The 21,978-nt window shown below is 37.6% G+C and overlaps 1 protein-coding gene across 1 annotated transcript in view; it reads right to left on the bottom strand.

Annotated features, from left to right (window-relative positions):
- Positions 1-21,978, bottom strand: part of st6galnac3 (ST6 (alpha-N-acetyl-neuraminyl-2,3-beta-galactosyl-1,3)-N-acetylgalactosaminide alpha-2,6-sialyltransferase 3) — a 124,964-nt gene that overhangs the window by 48,868 nt on the left and 54,118 nt on the right. The window contains exon 3 of the mRNA XM_039649640.2: positions 1,192-1,601. Coding sequence (XP_039505574.1) covers positions 1,192-1,601 — 410 coding nt within the window. The remainder of the gene's footprint in view (positions 1-1,191; positions 1,602-21,978) is intronic.

The following is a 21,978-nucleotide window of genomic DNA, read 5'->3' as shown; positions in this document are numbered from 1 at the left end:
CGAGAGTGCAATTCAAAATATTCGGTTGTTGGATGTAGTGACCGACATGCTTCATTACACAGTCTGTCAGCACCAGAACCTCTTCGAAGAGCCTGGTTGAGTTTTTTTATCAAGGAAATGTACCCACATCTGTGGGTAGAGTCATGTTTTCTGTATGCAAAGCACTTCAATGATTCTAACTTCAACACCTCCGCCAGTATAAAGAAGGGTTTGCCGATCGACTTCTATCTTTGGAGACGACGAACAGAGCATTTCGATAAGCTGTAAATATCGTTAATAAAAATAAAGTACTTTACTTTCTTAAAACACATGGTGGTTATGGTTTAGCAGTACCTTTGTCTTTCTTTGTTTTTGTTTTGAAGTAACGTTACACGTCTGCAGTATTATTGTTCTTGAGTTTCATCAATAGTCATTTAGCTGCGTTGTTTTCTGATGCTTTTCTAAATGTATTATATTATCAATACAGATTTTTAGTGGTAAGATTAGACTGTAGTCACTTATCTTGTCAGTGTGCTTGTTTTAACAAGAGAAATAATCGACTTTCACTAATAACACAAAACAGTTGCAATGGATCCATATAAAGTCGTTGTTCTGCAGTTTCGTCGTCTTATTTTTCAACTCGCTCGCTCTGGCTCGAACATGTAAGGATTGATGGACAAATCTTCCCTTGGTGACATTTTGTTAACGCGCGAATAAAAATGTTCTGTGACGCTATATAATTGCATATCTCTACTCAAACTACAAAAATGGCAGAAAGGGGTGGAGTTGAACAGAGTGTGAACTCGGGCGGGGCAAAAACATCTTCTTTTTATTTAAAGAGGCCGCTCCAAAAGGAGTTGCTCACAGACGCACATCAGAAAAGGGGTAGAAAAGGGGCCTGTGGTGCTATAATAATGAGGAATTCAGACCCAAGCATTGCAGTTATGTTTTATATAGATCACAACGGTATGATTTATATGTAAAAAGGAACGATTTAAAAGCATGATATGTACCCTTTAGTGTTTGGGATTGACAGCCGCATTTACTAACACATGTGTTTCGAAATGTCCCATTCACACAGGAATTTAGCCTCTCTCTATTTTCAAATCTATATTAACAGACAGCAGCTTTTATATCTGGGTGGAAAACGGAGCATTTGAGTCGCACATAGAGTGACAGGAGATACTCGAGTGGAGAACTCAAAACTCTCACCTGTCTTTGCCTGTCTCCTTTTTGAAAACCGTGTCGCAGTAATTCATGCGCTCTTCTGTGGTGACGTAGATGCGAGACTGTGGGTAGTTTTCCACCGCTTGCCGCAGCATGTTGTACACAATGCCCTTGCCATCCTGCCTCATGTTGCGCAAGGGGCCCCAGACCACATAGACGGTCTCGTTCCCCTGGCCGAAGAAGTGCTGGGGCTTCTGGATTAGCAGGGGAACACTGGTGTGAGACACCACTCTCAGGTCCGTCCTGCGGCCCACGTCCCTCTCAAAGCCCCGGCTGGGCGCGTTGTTCATTCTCCATATGCAGGAGGACTGGTCGATCTCAGTCCCTGCCTCACGCCCCAGCATCTGGCCAGAGCTGGACACGATACTGCAAACCTCACAGCGCAGCTTCAACGGCTAGAAGTAAAGAAGAGAAATGGGGTTAATTAGCATTAGAGGTTCATTTAAATCATGAATCGCAAGCTTACTAAATAATACAAAATAATGATATACATCCACTCTAAAAAATGCTGGGTTGTTTTAACAAAATTTTGGGTAAAATATGGACAAACACAAACGTTGGGTTAAAAATGTCATTTAAAATGTTAACCCGATTACTGGGTTTGTCAATATTTGACCCAAATTTGGGTTGAAATAACTCAATTATATATTACTTGAATTTGAATGTTTTCGAATTTGCTTGTATTAAAGCATGATTTAACATACAATTCACTTGTACATTCGGAGAATCTTTTTAAAACTTATTAAAAAAAAATCAAATAGACAGTAAACTTAAAGTGGTACAACATTACTGTAAAACAAGGAAAAGCAAAAGTAACAACAATACAAAAACAAACCATATGTCTTTTTTAACATTAAAAATGTTGGTAACACTACAATAATAGTACCTGAATAATCATACTAGTACCTGAATTAATAATTACTTTACTATGAGTTAAGATATGTACTAATGAGGAACTAACCTTAACTACACAGCAACGTCGGCCCAGATCTGGCCCACATCTGGGCCGTGTGGAATCCATGTGTACCAGATGTGGCCCGGATCTGGGCCAACTTATGTTGCTGTCTAGGAGGAATTCCTGCATGAATATACTTAACTACACATCAGTACATGCTTGTTAATTAATGCATTAATTAATATTTCGGGGTAAACTAAATGAAACATGTTATAGATCAGAAGAAAGATATACTAAAATGGCACAATGTAAAATTGTTCATAAATTTGCCTCCAGCAACTGTCACAAACATCAGCGAATGACACTTGATGTCTTGCAATTTAACCTTACTCAAATGCACCAACACACAATTATGCATTTATCATTAAAAACAATTTAATCTCATTCCGTTTTAAGTGATTCCACTGCTGCCATCAAGAGTGAAATACCTAACATAACCATTAACAGATTCATTAACGGAACAATTTTCAAAATTAAAATTACTGTTGATGGTTATTTCTGTGGTTAATTTATGGATATGTGTACTGTCTTTATATCGTTATATCATAATGCAGTTGGATGTGTTAGTTAGTTAGGCTTCTTGCTCAAGTTTGATTTATATTAGTTTACCCCAAAATGTTAATTAATACATTAATTAACAAACATATACTAATGTGTAGTTAAGATGGCATATTCATGAAGGAATTCCTATGACTCAAGGTTAGTTCCTCATTAGTACATGTCTTAACTCATCATTAGTTCAGGTATTAGTATGATTATCATGTAAAGTGTTACCCAAATGTCTGTACAGTAAGTTTGATCATTTAGATTTGATTTATATAAAATTCACAAAAGGGTCCCCAGACTACATAGACCACATTATGTAAATTATTCATGTTTTGTCAGAAAATAGCTTGAAAAACAGAAAGGTCTCACAACAAAACACAGCTAGCCATTATAAGGCTTTTAAAAAAAGAGTAAAGAGTACAAAAGGGTTTTTTCAGCAATAATGAAATATAACTTCCCATTGAATTGTTCACCTAAATCTCTGTCAAGTGCAGTCAAGTGTGGCATTATTGTGAATGTCGCAGCTATATTCGGTTCTTGTTAGTGTCATCCATATCATACTGGATGAGCATCCATTTTGTGGTGGAAAGATCCACCACTTTTTTTCTTTTCTTTTTGAGAATCCACTTTAATGGCTCACAAATAGTCAGGTGGTTCAAATCTTTCTGGAAAAACAAGAAATGATTCCACTGAAGGTAATTTTGATGAGAACCCATTTGCAGTTTATTCACAAAAACGTTAACAAATACAAAAATAAACAAAGACGTGACTTGGCGATAAACATGAACAAACCATGAAGCTAACCACACCAACAGCAGTAACAGGGAAAAAAGCTGGACAAAAGAACAATAGTGACATGACATGGACAGAGAAACATGAACCAAACAACCAATGAGAAGCACATGACAGGGTCACAGAAGGAGCAAAGGAAACACATGATAAAAACAGGAACATAACAATGGGGAAAAGACATAAAAACATGGACATTAAACAAAACCACGACCAATTGTGATACACTATATGTTGGAGTGATGCAGTGACCATCTATGAAGCAGCATACTGAACGACAGTAAAGCAAACAGCATGTGATAAATAAAAATCCACTTTTGATTAGAGTGATGCTTAGCCTGAAAAGTTTGAGAAGCACAGTAAAAATAATATCTGCTTAACAAAATAGTTAAATATACAACAAATTTGGTCCCACTTTATATTAAGTGGCTTTAAGTACCATGTACTTACATTGAAATACAATGGACTTAATAATTTTATACAATGGACTTATTGTGTACATACATATTTTTACATTGTACTTATATTTAAAAAATACCAGCATGTAGTTACAGCCGTAACTAATTTATGTAATTACATTTGTAATTACACAGCTGACCCATCCCTTACACTTAAACCTACCCTAAAGGCCCGTACACACCGGGACGAATATCAGCGCGTGTTATTCGTCAGCGTTTTTCAACGCGTTTTTTGTGTTCACACCAAAGCGTTTTTCGCTGACGATAAGCCGAATGAACATGCAAATTCATTCCCTGACATTAGATGGCGCTTAATGTAAAACAGAAATAATAATAGAATACTATACTAGGGTGATCATATTCATGTCTCAATGTTTTATTATGACAGATACAAAAAAAAAAACGAATGAAATAATGATATTAGATATTAGTCTTCTGTATTAGAAAAATATATAGGCCTAAATAATAAATAACTAAAACAAATGCCTCCAAATGTAACAAAAAATAGCTCTCACAAACTTACAAAAACAAACTAACAAAATCTATTTATAGCTTTAGTTTTCATTCTCTTTATCTCATTTTTCTTCCTCGTCCACCTTGTTTGCCCATCTATATTTTGCTGTAGAACTGATCTTTCCCAGCAGTTTTTGTTTGAAAACCAGGACATTTTCATCACTTAAAAACAGTCAGGACGGGACGTGGAAACAGGACATGTGTAACGCAAAGTTGAGATGTTGCCCAGAGATGCAAACATAGCACTAGTTGTCGGATGAACAGATGCACGAGAGACGAGAGTTGTCGTATTTCCCCGCGTTTAATAAAACCACTCAAACGTCACACTCGTCCTCCTCATACACGGGGATCGAGCGAGAGAAAACAAACAAACAAACATCTGGTCACAATAGAAAAATAAAATAAAAGAAATAATTCTCTCCTCACTTGTCAAAATCTAACTGACATTACGCACACTATGCTCAGTTCTCATCTCAAATCAGATTTCTATAAAGCACAAAGTGACGTTTTACACATGTCCCGGGAAAACAGGACTGTTGGTCACCCTATACTATACTATTATTACAGAAATACTAATATAAATATTATCTTATAGCTCTTTGTGCTCCGAGACCAGCAGCTCAACATTCATCTTGCCCATAGGTATCTTATCTCTTCTTCGCCGTATGTGTGCTCGGCAAGACCGTTTTGTGTTTGAGCGCCCTCAAGTTTTTACTGTAACTTCAGAAGTACCAGACACGTGAGCAAACCCGCCGATCTCGTTGGTCGGATAGGTTTTGACGCGGCGCGTCAAACAAAAAAAACGAACCCGAGGCGTTTTTTTAAAAATGACGCTTTTACGCGTGGCGTTTTTGCACTCACATTGGCGCCCATTGTTTAGTCACGAGGCGTTAAACGTCGACGAATAACGCGCGCGAAATTCGTCCCGGTGTGAACAGGCCTTTAAACCTACCCATACCACCACACCTGTCCCTAACCTTACCCGTATCCCACCTCAATAGCAGCAAAAGTGATTTACAATACAACATGAGCACAATAAGTACATTGTACTTGTTTTTAAATGTAAGTGCATAGTACTTAAAGCCACTTAATATAAAGTGGGACCAAAAATTTGAAAAAGTGTGAAATGCATATGTATGTTTAAATTTGACAGCAGCTGGATGTTGTTACATGTCTGTCCTGTGTTTTCCCCGTTCTTTGTGTATTTGGTTCAGTCCTGTTTCCATTTTCACGCTGTGTTAACTTACTGTTTATTTAATTCACCTTTTTACCTGTCATCGCCAGTTCATTTGCCCCAGCTGTGTCTTGTTTCCCTGATCTGATCCCAATGTATTTAATTACTGTGTTTCAGTCTGTTCCTTGTCTGTCTTTGTATATCCTGTATCCTGTATAAGATTATTCTAGTTTGTTTAATAAAACTGCTGCATTTAGATCCTGCTTTCTTGCTTGCTTCAACCACCCAGCCCATGACAGATGTAACCGATCAGCAAGTCAGTGAAGAGCTGAAAACGAAGACGTGAAGTCGGACACTTGCTGCTTTCCGTAGTAACGCGAACTGTGTTTGCATAATTTATCACAGCTGAAGTGAAATAAATACAATATGTCAAATTCAAATACTTTGAAGACATTTTCATTCAAAACTTTAAGTACTGCTTAATACAGCGTGTGTTTGTACAACGTACTGTACGTAAGCCTATACTTATTTAAATACCAATGTAGCGAGGACTACGTTTTTTTTTTTTTGATCAGTTTCATATCGACCGAATATAGCCTCACGACCACATTAAAAGAGCTTACTGTTATAAAAATTCAGATTTGTGAGCATTAGTAGAACTGCAGGTTTCAGAATTGTGCAGCGCTTTACTTTGATGCCATTCATCACAGTGACGTAGGCAAAATTTTGAACCGGCATCCACTGCTTCAAGTCAAACAAGCCTTTTGACAAGAGACTTAAACATTTACTCCTTCTAACCAGCAGTGTAATGACTAATCATCAACACCATGGCATTAAATCCATCACCCTGGTCTTTTTATTTATCCACCTAGAATACCGAAGGGATGCTGAGTGCCATGAGATTGCCCTAACAAATTAGAGCATGTTTGCCCTGCTTGGCTGATCTGCAAATCTGAGAACAATTTACTATTGCTCAAGACAGGATAATGGTGGCAGGGGCCGATCAATAGCTCATGGCGGACCAGCAGATCAGTAACTATTAGTAAGTAATTTGAGTTACGCCTCCTTAAATGTAACATTACTCACATTATTCTATTGGGAACAAAGAACTGATAAGACAAGACAACCACTGAATCACTGTGACAGTGTGAAAAAAAAAAAAAAAAAAAACAACAGTTGCAAGCCTTCAGACACACTTAGTGCTTGGCAAATGATAGACATTTGGCTTCCAAAAATGGAAATGAGATTATGGGCCCTATCTTGCAACCAGCGCAAATGACAAATGACACTGACGCATGTATCATTCCTATTTTACACCCGCGCTAAGCGGGCTTTTCCCTCCACGTCGGTAAACTACACTGTAGTTGTAAAAAAATCTTTTCATGATTAGTAATCACAACATTTTATCTTTTGTCAAATCAACTTAAATCATTTATTTAGTTCAGATAACATGTAATTTTAAGTTTCTGATGATTAAATCATTCTCCTTCATTGTATTAACTCACTTTTTCCAGTTCAATGAACTTAAAGTTTACTTTTTTTAGTTACTTAGTAAGTAGTTACTTACTTTTTTAAGTTAAACCAACAATATTTTTTTTACAGTGTAGAAAATGAATTTGCACGCAAAAAGAAGGCATGTTTCGGCACAAACAATCCCTAGTACTATTTTGCAGTTCAAGAAAACAATTCCACCAGTGATCAGAAAAAACCTAGCCTAAAGTCATTGACATGTTGCACGTTGTTCATAATGCTATTTTAAGCGCGCACATACCCACACTGCTTTTCCAAGGTTGGATTTGGCCAGGCTCTAACTATAAGGCCGTGTGTCCACCAAAGCGTTTTTCCACGCGCCTGGCGTATGTTTTCAATTGTTTTCAATGGGAGCGCCGCGTTTTTAAACACCATGAGCGTACCGAGGCGCTGAGCGTTTTTTTTTTCACGCCCGGCGTTTTTACTGGTCGCTGGGAGTTGAAAAATGTTCAACTTTGGATAAAACGCAGCACTCATCACTGTCACTTTTTATCCAGCCGTCCAATCACAGTGGAGCGGCGGGACTAATAGACCCCTTTTGCGCCGACGTCACAGTTACGTCACGGCGCTAGCTGGAGGCAAAACAAAGTAAAAACTGGAGGCGGTCAATGTAAAACAGCACAGATTCGGCTACATAATAAGGAGCTTAAATAATTGTTACTATTATTAAATGTCATCTTGTTGTGTTGTTTGGTGCAAGAATTGATGAAAAATGAATATGCTGTATCTGGAACTTTTATTTCTAGAAAATATTCACATCATTAAAATCGCACTGACTGTAATGTCACTCTTTACATTGTCGTGGTCTCGGCGCTGGCTCTGCAGAACTGCGGATCATACACAAGTCTTGTACAGGACCATATAGGCATCTAAAGATTTATATGCCCTCAGTTTCTCTTTACGATCGGTTTCTCTATAAGGTAGGTGTAGAAGTCAGGCCACTCAACCGAGGTAACGTACGTTAATCCTGTCAGATCATCCATGCATTGAGTGAGCGTGTGGGCGGCTTCAGGTCGGCCAATCTGGTTCCGTCCGTTAAAAATAACTTTTGGAAAAAACAATCGCAATCCTGGACACTGAGTGACCTTACACATTAAGATAATATCGGATTTTCTCCAGTCATTGTTAAAAAACAAGCTAACAATCCTTGCTAACTAGCGTTAGTGAAGCGGCCAGATGGATCTTTCTGCCTCCACCTAAGCTCCGCCCACAAAAAAACGTCACCATGTTTACCAACTGTAAAAGGGTCTATACCACACTGACCAACTGTCAACATTCAAACTGCTGCGGATATTCTGTATCATAGCAACGAAACGTCTCAACGGAAAAAACGCTGCGCTGCCAAAACACTCTCAAGCGCCCAAAGCACGGCGTCTTCAGCAGAGCGTCTAGCGTTTTCAGCTGGCTAAAACGCTTTGGTGGACACACGGCCTAAGGATAGCTAAATAAACTGGAAAGAATATATTTTAATACAATAATTAAAGTTTGATATAATAACGCTCAATATAGCTTGACCATCTGTCCAGCGAAGGATCATATGTGTTAGCCATATGTGTTCAAAATGCCTTTAGGATTCAGAAACCTTTCTCCTGATATCAGAGGAAAAGACAAATGACCTTGTGCAGTAGGTGGTTTACGTGTCAAGGGTATCCTGCTTGTGGCAGGGCTGGGATGCACCTAAAAGAAGCTGGTTATTTACATCAGCCATGCATTTAAGAATATAATTTTCAAAGCATAAGCATCAGGAATATATATATATATATATATATATATATATATATATATGTATATATGAGAGAAAGTTTCGAGGCCGGTGGTGTGATTGCTAATAGCTTGTTTTCATATGACGTCACGCCACTGCGCTGCCATGGCGGGAAATACAAATGGAGGGCAGGAAGTGATTTGCTGTATTTAGAAAGCACTATAACAAACTCCAAATGCCTGTGTTTTGAGTCATTTATGGTTACTTGACTCGATCAAACCACAAGGAGTTTTTATTGTGTACCAAAAGTTTGTTGTTCATAAGGGGGGGAAATGCAAGAAATTGATCGAAAAACGGCCTGCAAACCTATGTCTGTGGTCGGGAGGAGCCGAATGGGAAAATGCGCGTGTGTGCGTAACGTTAGTGATCACTTCGTCAAAGGTGAGCTAATTCAATTTAAGTGACTGTTTGTGTAACGTTTCCGAACTTTGTAATGTCAAAGTAGGCAAGGCAAGGCAAGGCAAGGCAAGTTTATTTATATAGCACATTTCATACACAATGGCAATTCAAAGTGCTTTACATAGAAGAAATTAAAATAATCAAAATAAATCAGAATAATTAAAACAGTTTAGAATAAAAAATAAGAAATAATGAAAAATAAAAATTATGATAAAAATAAAATACAGTAAATTAAAACTATTTAGAATAAAATGAAGTGCAGTAACAGTCGGACGAACAGTGGCACAGTGCTCATTCAGTAAATGCACAGCTAAACAGATGTGTTTTGAGTCTTGATTTGAATGTGACTACTGTAGGAGCACACCTGATCTCTTCTGGAAGCTGGTTCCAGCTGCGGCTGGCATAATAGCTAAAAGCAGACTCTCCATGCTTAGAGTGAACCCTTGGTATTTCTAGCTGATGTGATCCTAATGATCTGAGTGATCTGTTGGGTTTATATTCAGTGAGCATATCTGCAATATATTGAGGTCCTAACCCATTAAATGATTTATATACCAGTAATAATACTTTAAAATCAATCCTAAATGTAACTGGCAGCCAGTGTAAAGACCTGAGGACTGGTGTGATGTGTTCATATTTTCTGGTCCTGCTCAGAATCCTGGCAGCAGTGTTCTGTATGAGCTGCAACTGTCTTATGGTCTTTTTAGGAAGGCCAGTGAGGAGGCCATTACAGTAATCCACCCTGCTGGTGATGAAAGCATGCACAAGTTTCTCTAAGTCTTGACTGGAAACAAAGCATCTAATTCTTGAAATATTTTTCAGATGATAGTATGCTGATTTAGTTATTGCTTTGACATGACTATTGAAACTAAGGTCTGACTCTAGAGACACACCAAGATTCCTGACTTGATTTTTAGTTGTTAGACCCCTAGCGTCAAGGTATGCATTCACCTTAAGAACTTCATCTTTGTTTCCAAACGCAATAACTTCAGTTTTGTCTTTGTTTAACTGCAGAAAGTTGACACATCCAACCGTTTACTTCATCAATGCATTGGCACAGGGAGTTAATGGGGCTGTAGTCGTTAGGCGATAGGGCTAAGTAGAGCTGTGTGTCGTCTGCGTAGCTGTGGTAAGCGATTTGGTTCTTTTTCATTATTTGGCTCATTGGGAGCATATACAGGTTGAATAGGAGTGGCGCAAGAATCGAGCCCTGAGGGACTCCGCAAGTCATGGATGTCCACTCAGACTTATGTTCTCCCATACTCACAAAATAACCTCTCCCTTCTAAGTATGACCTGAACCATTTTAGGACTATCCCAGAAAGCCCCACCCAGTTTTCCAGCCTGTCAAGAAGTATGTTGTGATCAACAGTGTCAAATGCAGCACTGAGGTCGAGTAGTACCAACACAGATAATTTGCCTGTATCAGTATTTAAGCGAATGTCGTTTATTATCTTTATGAGAGCTGTCTCCGTGCTGTGATGCGATCGGAAACCAGATTGAAAATTGTCAAAATATCCATTTGAGCTTAAGAATTTGTTCAGCTGATTGAAGATAACCTTTTCAATGATCTTGCCTATGAAAGGAAGATTTGAGATCGGTCTATAATTGCTCAAGATGGTCTTATCCAGACTGCTCTTTTTCAGGAGGGGCTTGACAACTGCAGTTTTCAGGGAGTTCGGAAAATTCCCAGAGCGAAGTGAGGCATTTACCACTTCTAGGAGATCTGCTTCTAAACAGTTTAACACACTATTGAAAAAAGATGTGGGAAGTGTGTCAAGGGCGCAGTTTGATGTTTTAAGGTGCTGTACGGTTTCTACCAAAATTGTGTCATCAATTTCTTCGAAATCAGACATAGTAACAACTTTCTCAGGTTGTGGTCTGATCTGTATGACCCCAGAGCAACTCAAGGATGTGCTGATCACCTTTCTGATGTTATTGATTTTCTCAGAAAAGAAAGAAGCAAACTCACTGCACTTGCTGTCTGAGAGCATTTCTATGGGAATCTGGCTTGGGGGGGTTGTCAGTCTCTCTACAGTAGCAAAAAGAGTGCGTGTGTTGTTTATATTGCTGTTTATAATATTTTAGAAGAAAGTCTGTCTGGCTTTCCCTAGTTCCCTATTGAAAGCGTGGATGCTGTCTTTGTAGATGTTATAATGGACTACAAGTTTTGTCTTCCGCCACATGCGTTCTGCTCTTCTGCATTGTCTTTTTATATTTTGCACAGCTGTTGAGTTTCTCCAAGGTGCTTTTTGTCTGCCACTATTCTTCCTGACTTTAACAGGAGCAATATCATCAATTACACTCTTAACTTTTGAGTTAAAAGAATCAAGGAGAAAATCAACAGAGTCAGCAGATATGCTTGGTTTTAAAGCTATAGCCTTCATAAATAGCACACCAGTGTTTTCATTTAAGCATCTCTTCTTGACAGACACAGCTCTAGCTTCAACGGCAGGAGAGATTAATATATCAAAGAAAATACAGAAATGGTCAGACAGTGCTACATCCTTAATAACAATCGATGAGATGTTTAAACCCGTAGTATGTCTCTAAGACGAGGTAGTTGCTGATATCTACCGCCTCAATGGCAGGAAAATATTTAAATTCAGTTGAAAAGGGGCTGGGAGGGGCTGGGGCTGCTGGCCGGAAGTTATGTTTTATTTGGGTAGCCAGCAGGCAGGTATTTTGTTTGTTTATTTCAATTAATTAAAGTTTTATTTTGATCTTTATCCGGTTCCTGCCTTTGCTACATGCTACAATATATATATATATATATATTATTAAGTGATAATGAATATACTTGATTACTGATTTTACATGAGCAATACATGAGCATTCAAAAGGATATATATGATTATATATATATATATATATATATATATATATATATGTATGCGCTGAAGAGGCAAGGGATTTTGACCACCAATTCAAAAGTCAACAGTGATAGTTTTTATTATTGTTAGTAGTAGTTGTTGTTATTATTATTATTTTGTTGTTGTTGTTGTTGTTATTTAAAGGGCTCAGTTTTTCTGCTTGCAAGTTCCACCACGTGAATAACGAATCCACCATGGCACGGGAATGGGAAATGAGACTCTGATTGGTTTATTGCACATTAAGCCCAAAACACACCCATTACTCATTAAGAGAATAGGGACAACCCTTTTTGGACCATAAACTAGCAAAAGTTTCACAAAGCAATTTTTTCCCCATTCTATATTTCCCCATTCTATAATTATTATTTTTAGAACGAGCAGCTCTAATAGCGCCTCCAAATTGGACCTGGGACCCCTGACGCCCTAAGTCTATGGTAACAAACCTTGGTGTAAAGTTGGATAGTGATTTTAACCTAGAGAAACAGATAAACTCTGTTGTAAAAGCCAGTTTTTTTCAACTTAGGCAAATCACCAAACTGAAGCCTTTTTTATCTTTCAAAGATCTAGAGAGGGTTATACATGCTTTTATTACCACCCGCCTGGATTATTGTAATTCGTTATATGTAGGAGTTAATCAGGCCACTCTCTATAGATTGCAAATAGTGCAGAATGCTGCTGCTCGACTCCTTACTGGAACCCGTAAACGGGAGCACATTATGCCTGTTCTTGCTTCTCTTCAGTTACCAGTTTGTTTTAGAATACAGTTTAAGATTTTATTGTTTGTTTTTAAATCTTTTCATGGGCAAGCTCCAGCTTACATTGATGACCTACTGATGATGCATGCTCCTCTGAGGTCATTAAGGTCTGCTGACCAACTACTCTAAGCTGTTCCCCGACTTAAAAATCGGGGAGATCGAGCTTTCTCAGTCGTGGCCCCTAGGCTGTGGAATGATTTGCCTATGTGTGTTAGGGTAGCCCCCAGCGTTAAGACTTTTAAATCACGACTTAAAACTCACCTTCATTCATTGGCTTTTAAACCAGACTGAGAGTAAATCTGCTTTTTTGTTTTGTTTTGTCTTGTCACTTGTTTAATTGTGTCTCGTGCTTTTGTCATGTGTTTATAATTTTGTCTGAAATTATTTTAGTGTTCAGCACTTTGGCAAACCTCGGTTGTTTTAAATGTGCTTTACAAATAAAATTGTATTGTATTGAATATTTTTTAATTAGGGGAGATATAGGAACATTTCAGTGCAGCCATAGACTCTCACTTGTTTTTCTAAACCCAGTCTGTCTCAACATGCTGCTGCTGGACTCACAACTCGCACTGATGAACACATATTGATTGGTTGGTTGGAGCAGGAACACACCGTCACATCATAGTTAGTAGTCATTTAACCGTTCTGGAGCATCTGGACTGTGCCTAGTTTTTATTTGCCAATCTGGGCAGAATAACAAATAATGTGCTCTCATGGAAAAACACACAGGAGTGTGATTTCATATAACAGATGAAGTAATATGCACTGCTATTCAACATCATATTTTCATCTACATTAGAAAGTCTTGTGCAGCAATATAAATGTGCACCTAGAAAAAATATTAAGCTAAAAATATCAACAGTAAAGCCTCCCTTCAGAAGGAGATTATGCATGTTACACAAGCTTTTTCTGACAGTTACAATAAAACATGTTGATAAGTGAATAGCTTAGTTTATGTGTAATGCTTATGCTATCAATTCATAGTTTTGTTTTATGACTAGGCTTCATGCATTAGCACTTTTGATCTAAAGCCTCATGGAGAGTTCAGCACCTCTGGATATGTTAAATCAGACTGAAAACAAGGTCATGACAAAGAGAGAGACATCAAATGCAAATAGCAATGACTAAGTAAGTGTGTAACACAGCGGGGACCAGAGCTTTTATCATAAAAATAGTCCAGCTGATTAAAGACATATGCATATTTGTCCCAGATTTCTTAGTTTCTACTTTAGAGACAGTGTTTGGTAGTTTATTGTAGTTTATAAATATGTAATAAAATCAGTGTTAATTAATGCACTTAAAATTGACTTTGTTTTTTACACCGACACTTTGTCTTGATGCGGTTTATGGAAAATGTTACTCTTTGCATTTTTTTTTTAATCAAAACATTACAGAAATCTTCTTGTGCAGGATTTCACGGGAGTTTAAAGTAACACGATTAAATTACCTAAATCTACCCAATCTAAATCTAATCTACCCAACATTGCTGGAAGACAAACAAATGGTTAGCATTGTGGTATCCTCAATTAGGGATGGATACACAAACACATACATTTTACTGAGAGAATGAATAATGGGCTTTTAAAAATATGCACACGTGTCAAGCCTGGAACCCTATTTGAATCAAATTTATTCATATACATACTCATTTAATTTTGTTCGGAAGAAATGGTGTTACTGTAATTACTGCAATATTCAATGCTTACAATGCTGATAGACAAATGAGAAAGAGAGAGAAGATTGAATTTTTCAGGGGGAGAGAATGAATTTTTCATTTGGTATTCAAGAGATGGAAAACAATACTTCAAGGTTTGTTTTATTTATTTATTTTTTAATGTATGTGGCATTTTAAGCACAGAATTAACGTCGCCTCCCCCACTCAGCAGCCTAACTCCAGTAAACATTATAAAAATAAAAACTAGTCCTGATTCGCCTGTCAAAACAAACAGTCTCTGTGACAAGATGCAGAAGAGATGATGCATAAATTACTGGCTACAGGACTGCTGGATAACCTTTATTTCCCATAAGCTCTATTTTCCATGCAAGACTTAAAAGCATAAACAATATTTGCCAAAACTAAAAGGCATAAACCAAGTGAAAATAAAGATAAACTATGATGAATGAGCAATTACTAGCTAAGAATGTTACTTTTGCTAAATTAGTTCAGTTGGTCCATTTGGTGAAGCATCAATTTAGTTTTCCATGCTTGGAAAGGCAAATTTATTTTCCAAATTGAATTCCACTTTCCATTAGAAGGCTTAATACATTGTATATCCATGTTTAATTAGTAAACATCACGTTTAGAGTAAAAATGTGCATATTTTCTCAGCAATTTTCGGACGGAACTGTGTAAAAACGTTAAGCAAATGAATCTTTAATGAGAGAACTGTTGAAGACAAATGCTTATGCAAATCTGAGATCAAATCTTTGCTTCAGTTAACAAAATATTGATCTTATGACTGCTGAATCAGATCGTTTTACTCTAATCTTGTTAAATGTTCTTATATTTTACATGAGTAGAGTATTATACATACATCCTCGAAGAAAGGGCTTTGAAATAAGCATTAAAGACAATATTATGAACACACAATAAAATCTAGAACAGCATAAAATCATACTAAGTGATAACGTACAACTATAATAATAAATCTTACGGGATTATATCCAACCCTGAAATTCATCAAGATGCTTCAGAACTATGCTATAAATAATTCATAAAGACAATTACATATCTATTTGTGCCAAACAGGGGCCTCCATGGGATTCTGTTCCACCACTTCATTTTAGCCCAAAAAAGTGATCTTGATATGCATATGTGAAGGTAATATTTTGCACAAAAGGTAGGATAAATCGTCCTCTGCCGGCAGAACCCAGTTTTTAAGAGTAGAGCACTATGTCCTTGGTATGGCTATCAGCCCTAAACATCACTCATTGTTAAAGGCCAAGTCGCATATTTCTGTCAAAATAAATGTCAGTGGAGGCACATTTATGGTCTTTGATAAGATTAAGTCATGTAGGAACATAATCCTGTGCTGATTATATATACTAATGACACACTCAATCAAACTCCCAGGGTTTCCTACAAACAAGGACAAAAATAGAATAGAAAGGGACAAAAAAAAGTTAGGCTCAACCCAGACAATAGACTAACGCTACATGCATCATGCATGTCATGATACCAATGAGACTACAAAGGGAGAATAATCATTGCTGACCCCAAACCACTTCAAAGGGCACTTTGATATGAATGCTTTCATAGGTTTCAACTAATGGACACCTTGAGAAACTCTCTGCTTGCATGCTGTAAATCCATTTGTATTCCTAATAGAATAGAAGTTTATACACTTTATTTTTGTCACGATTGTGACAAGTTCTACGGACTCTTATTTTGATGTTCTGTTTCCCTTAGTTCCTGTTTCCTTGCACTGTTTAGTTTCAGTTTACTTGGTTTCTGATTGTGCCCCTATGCTTACGTATAATTATCAGCTGGGTCGTATTTAGTTCCTTGTTATTCCCTACATATATACTCCCTGCTCAGTTTTGTACTCGTATCGGTTATTGTCTTATGTAATGTGTTGTGTTACTTCTGTGTTCAGAAGTAACATTTTGTGTTTAAGTCGTTACATTGGTAACACTTTACAATAAGGTTCATTAGTTAACATTAGTTAGCACGAACTAATAATGAACAGCACTTATACAGCATTTATTAATCTTTGTAAACGTTAATTTCAATATTTACTAATACTTTATTAAAATCTTGTTAACATTAGTTAATGCGCTGTGAACTAACATGAACAAACAATGAACAGCTTTATTATCATTAACTAACATCAACGAAGATGAACAAATACTGTAACAAATGTATTGCTCATGGTTAGTTCATGTTAGTTAATACATTAACTAATGTTAAATAATGAACCTTATTGTAAAGTGTTACCGTTACGGTAACACTTTACAATAAGGTTCATTAGTTAACATTAGTTAACTACATTAGTTAGCATGAACTAATAATGAACAGCACTTATACAGCATTTATTAATCTTTGTAAACATTAATTTCAATATTTACTAATACTTTATTGTGTTGCAGTAACAGTAAATGCAGTAAATGTGTCGCTCAAATGCACACAAGGAAAATACATAAACTACTGCTGCATTTAGAACCGTAGCATATTTTAACATGCACTGTTTCACATGTAACGCATCGTGTCACACATTATGCGTGTAAAGAACTCAAAATGGTGATTGAATGGTTAATGCAACAGATACACTTAACTATTTGACTAAAACATAAAAAAGCAACTCGGATTGCCAGCATATTCACACATTCCAATAATGCTTTTAACCAAAGACGATGAGCTTCTTGCAGGTCAGATCATAGGGTGCCCCACATTCACATTCAGTTCCATTTTTTTTTTTCATTTATTCATTTATTTGACATGGATATTGCAAATAAACATAGTACAAAACAAGTCTGTAACTGATGTGGTGCAAAAAGAGTATATAGCTATTGCTAATTTTCAACTCCAGTCCATGGGCCTTTACACTTCAATATTTATATATTTCATCTTTAAAACATCCCTATTTATACACACCAATTAAATCACACACATACACAAACAAGATTTATAAAAATGGGTACATTCCTGTTTCGATTTCATCCAAGACCTAACTCCAGAAGTAAACAGTTTATGCTCAGTCATAGTTTTAAATTCAGTGGGTACTGAATTCCACAGTTTTGCACTTTTATATGAAAAAGCAGACTGACCAAATTAAGTCATATGGTATGGAACTATACAGTTGTTATTGTTAGAGCCTCTGGTGACTCTGTTTTATTTCTGCACATTATCTCTGCATATTATTGAGACATTTGAAAGTTAGTTTTAGAAAACATAAATCACTAAAGCTTTTAACGCTTAACAATGTATACTTAAGGAGAATCTTGCGGTGATGATAGTGAATTGGTTTCTTATCTATAATCTTTATAGTTTGATTATATAATGACCTGATATGTTTAGTTGTTGCGAGTGTGGATCATGCAGTATGATCTATGAGAGAATAGCATGCATGTACAGGAAGGCGGCTTGTTTTGGAATATACTGCCTAATTAGTTTAAAACAATTTAAGTTACTTTGTATAGTTTTTGAGATTTTCTTCAGATGATTGTCAAATTTTAATTGAGGGTCAAGGACCAATCCAAGGTATTTAAAATCTTTTATCAATTTTATAGTTGTATCTTGCAAATTAATTTGAAAATTTTGTTCCACATCTTGTCTTTTAATAGAAAAACACATAGTTGAATTTAGTACCAACTGACTTTGAATGAGCCATTTATTGACCCCCGCCATACAAGTGGTCAAAACCTCTGCTGACTGTTCCGGTGACTCGTGAGTGGGTGCATAAAAAACAGCATCGTCCGCATAAAGTTGGCAGTTTACATTTGGACAGATATGTGGCAAATCATTTATAAAAAGACTAAACATCAAAGGTCCCAGCATAGAGCCCTGTGGTATACCCCTTTGAATGCATAAGAGTGGTGACTTATCCTGACCAACTTTAACACAATGATGTCTGTCCTGAAGATAAGATGTAAACCAGCTAACTGTCTCAACAGAAAAGTTAAAGGATGTCATCTTGGACAGTAGTAGGCTATGACTGACCGTTTCAAAACCCTTTTTTAGATCTAAAACACTGCTCCTACCACCTGTCTCCTGTCCATGGATTGTTTTAGATTTTCAATCAAACAGCAGTTTGCAATTTCGGTTGAATAACCTGGTCTAAAACCAAACTCCTGTGGGTGGAGGAGCTGATTGGTTTCCAAGTGGTCAATCAATTGTGTAGCTACTACTTTCTCAAGTCCTTTTGATAAAACAGGCAAAATGGATATAGGCCGATAATTGCACACACTGTCAAAGCCTTTTTCCAGTCTGACGGAAATTTACACGTTCTTATTGATAGATTAACTAGAAGTGTCAATGACTCGTATCAGGACGCTGCTGTATTTTTTAAATACAGGTGTGTGGATTAAGGTTAAAACAAATATCTTGCATGTATTTTTTTACACTTGAACAAGCTAGCACACCCTAAAGGGGGTCGCACACCGGGCGCGCAGCGCCGCGTCGCGTCGCGCAGCGCCATGTCTTCAAAATTCGAACACATTATTCTCTATGAGTGTACACACACCGGCGGCGCCATTCGGCGTCTGTCCGCGCCGCCCAGCTACGGCTCAGGACCGTGTTCAAAACCCTGCCGCGCCACAGAGCGCCATTTGCATAGTTTTATATTAAAATTGCATTTATTTGTCTCAAATCGTCGTTAATGTACATACTGACTTCACCCTGTGCTGCAATATACATTTAAGCCTATTTAACATTCCTAATTTCCCTAATTCCTAACAGCTTGAATAGTCATATTGGGAAAAAAACGTAAAACAAACATAGCCTTTTTAAATCCATTTTTAAATACTCTATCATATTAACCATACACTAACTGGGTTATTATTATTATTATGTACCAGTCTAAACCCATCAGTGGGACATATTAATGCATAGGCGATGTAACGTTTGCCTCACGTGGTTACATTCACGGTCGTGTAGAGCCACCTATTGGATTTACCAGATCACAACACACTTCAGGTAATTTCTGTAGCGGAGCAGCGGAGCGAAATGGACGAAGAAAAACTCATCAATGAAGTAGGGAGTAGTATGAAGGAGTAGGGAGTAATCAATGAAGTAGTTGCCTAGACAACGGATAACGTTACAATAAAATAACAGACTTAACAAGGTGATAGACACGTTTACTTGGTTAATAACGTTCAAACATCAGCTATTTTATTCACTTAACATAAAAAAATATATATAATACATCCAGTTTAAACTCACCCATCTTGCAGCTCTTGACTTCTACCAGGAGTTGATTCAAAACTGAGCTCGTGCGAATAGAATGTGCGCGTCCGGTGTGCGATACCTGTGAATTGTTCTAGACGTGGCGCGACGCGACGCGGCGTGGCGCTGCGCTGCGCGCCCGGTGTGCGACCCCCTTAACTGTGCAAAGGATGCCGGTCTGTCTGTAGTCCACATTAAAAAGTAGCTAGCCAGTCAAAACTACACAGATGATACAAACTACGGGTTCACAATAGAACTGCGGTTAGCGGATTAGGCTTACCGGAAAACTAACACATTATATTTAAAGGGGCACTTGGCAACTATTTCAACTCAATAAATCTATTTAGAAATCATTTAAATGGTTCAATAACCTGTTCTGGAGAGAATGGTGGCTTTCCCCGCTCCCCCCAACGTTCCCAGGCGGTAAACCAACCTTGCAACATGAGGACTAACATCCCTGTGAGTTGGAAATAGAAGTCTCGTGAGCTGGAGAACGAGCGAGGAACACAAACTGCTTTATGGCAATTCGACATAATTCTACTAGGGATGCACCGAAATGAAAATTCTTGGCCGAAACCGAAAACCGAAAAAGAGGAAACCAAGGCCGAAAACCGAAAACCGAAACACCGAAATAAATTATGCAAATTATTAGTATCATTGCATTTATGGCTATGACTGTGTACAAACTTTACTAAAATCAAGGCATTGCAATTGCATAAATTAATATAACATTTTCAAAGAATAAATCAATTACAATATATGCAAATATTTATTTAGCACAATGCACAGTATAAAATAAAATTAAAACTAAAATGTTTAACTTGACCCCACTCATGTGTACACTAAATAATAATCTACTGGCCTGCAGAAAGGTTTTAAAATGAAATGTTCTCTCAAAAACAAAGCCGAGCGCAAACTTCTCATCACACTAGCACCCAGTTTGCACATCTAAATTAGTTACATTTTAAAAATGTAGCATACAATAGCATAAAAAGCCTTTTTAAATGAACAATGGTCCATGTTTAATACAAATGTAAATGAAACTTAATGAAACATGTTTAGTGAATGTAGAAAATATTTAAGAGAGCATTAATTTAGTTCTATACATACATGTTCCCATATACATATTTTTTTTGTAATGTAACAAGCAATAATCTCAGGGTTTACTGGGTTTTACATGATAATTTTTTTTGTAGGCCTATTGGTGGTGGAATACTAAAAAATAAACATTGTCATGTATTTATCTGTCTTCTTCTCACCGATTCCTGATTGGTTAGAGGACAGCTACTTGAGTCGTCCCCTGTCGTTTCAAGGAATAGTACAACAAGACGCGCAACGAAGTATAAACGCCTCGATGCACGCGCTGTTTGTGGAGACTCGCGCTGCCTTGTTTACTTTCGCCTGCCTCTGCAGCGCGAGTCTTATTTATAATTTTTAATTGTTTCATCCACCTTTATCTGCTCTAAACAATGCGTGCCGCCATGACGACGAATCCGGTTGTGAGCGGGTCAAAAGCGGTGCGCGCGCTGTCTGTGGAGACTCGCGCTGCCTTGTTTATACTTTCGCCTGCCTCCGCAGCGCGAGTCTCCACAGACAGCGCGCGCACCGCTCTTGACCCGCTCGCAACCGGATTCGTCGTCATGGCGGCACGCATTGTTTAGAGCAGATATAGGTGGATAAACAAGGTTTCCATCTCCTCGCGGGTTCAGATACACTGAAATACTTCCACACCGCAGGCATGTTGCTTCAGACAAGCACGTGCAGGTCGCGGTTTCTGTTTGCGTCATCACAACATTTCGGCCGTATTGTTTCGGTGATAAAAGTCTTTCGGCCGAAAACCGAAAATGCACTTTTGGGCCATTTTCGGCCGAAAATTTTCGGCGGCCGAATATTCGGTGCATCCCTAAATTCTACGATACTGTGTATGATGTATTACCCACTTGGTAGACACAGCTCCACACGATAGAGTTGGCCGGCTTCGATAATAACCAACGCATTCTCATCCCAAGACGCTTTCCTAGGGCGTCATCTAACTGACACTTTACCTTTAGCGTCAGATAACGCGGGTAGGTTTAGGTCTGGGGTAGGGTTAGGGTTAGACTACTAGGAAAGCGTCATCTAACTGACGCTAAAGGG

Source organism: Pimephales promelas, chromosome 5, assembly GCF_988280905.1.
Source record: "Pimephales promelas chromosome 5, fPimPro1.hap1.1, whole genome shotgun sequence".
Classification (NCBI taxonomy): domain Eukaryota; kingdom Metazoa; phylum Chordata; class Actinopteri; order Cypriniformes; family Leuciscidae; genus Pimephales; species Pimephales promelas.
The sequence above is the reverse complement of the archived record's forward strand: the minus strand, read 5'-3'. Positions and strand labels throughout refer to the sequence as shown.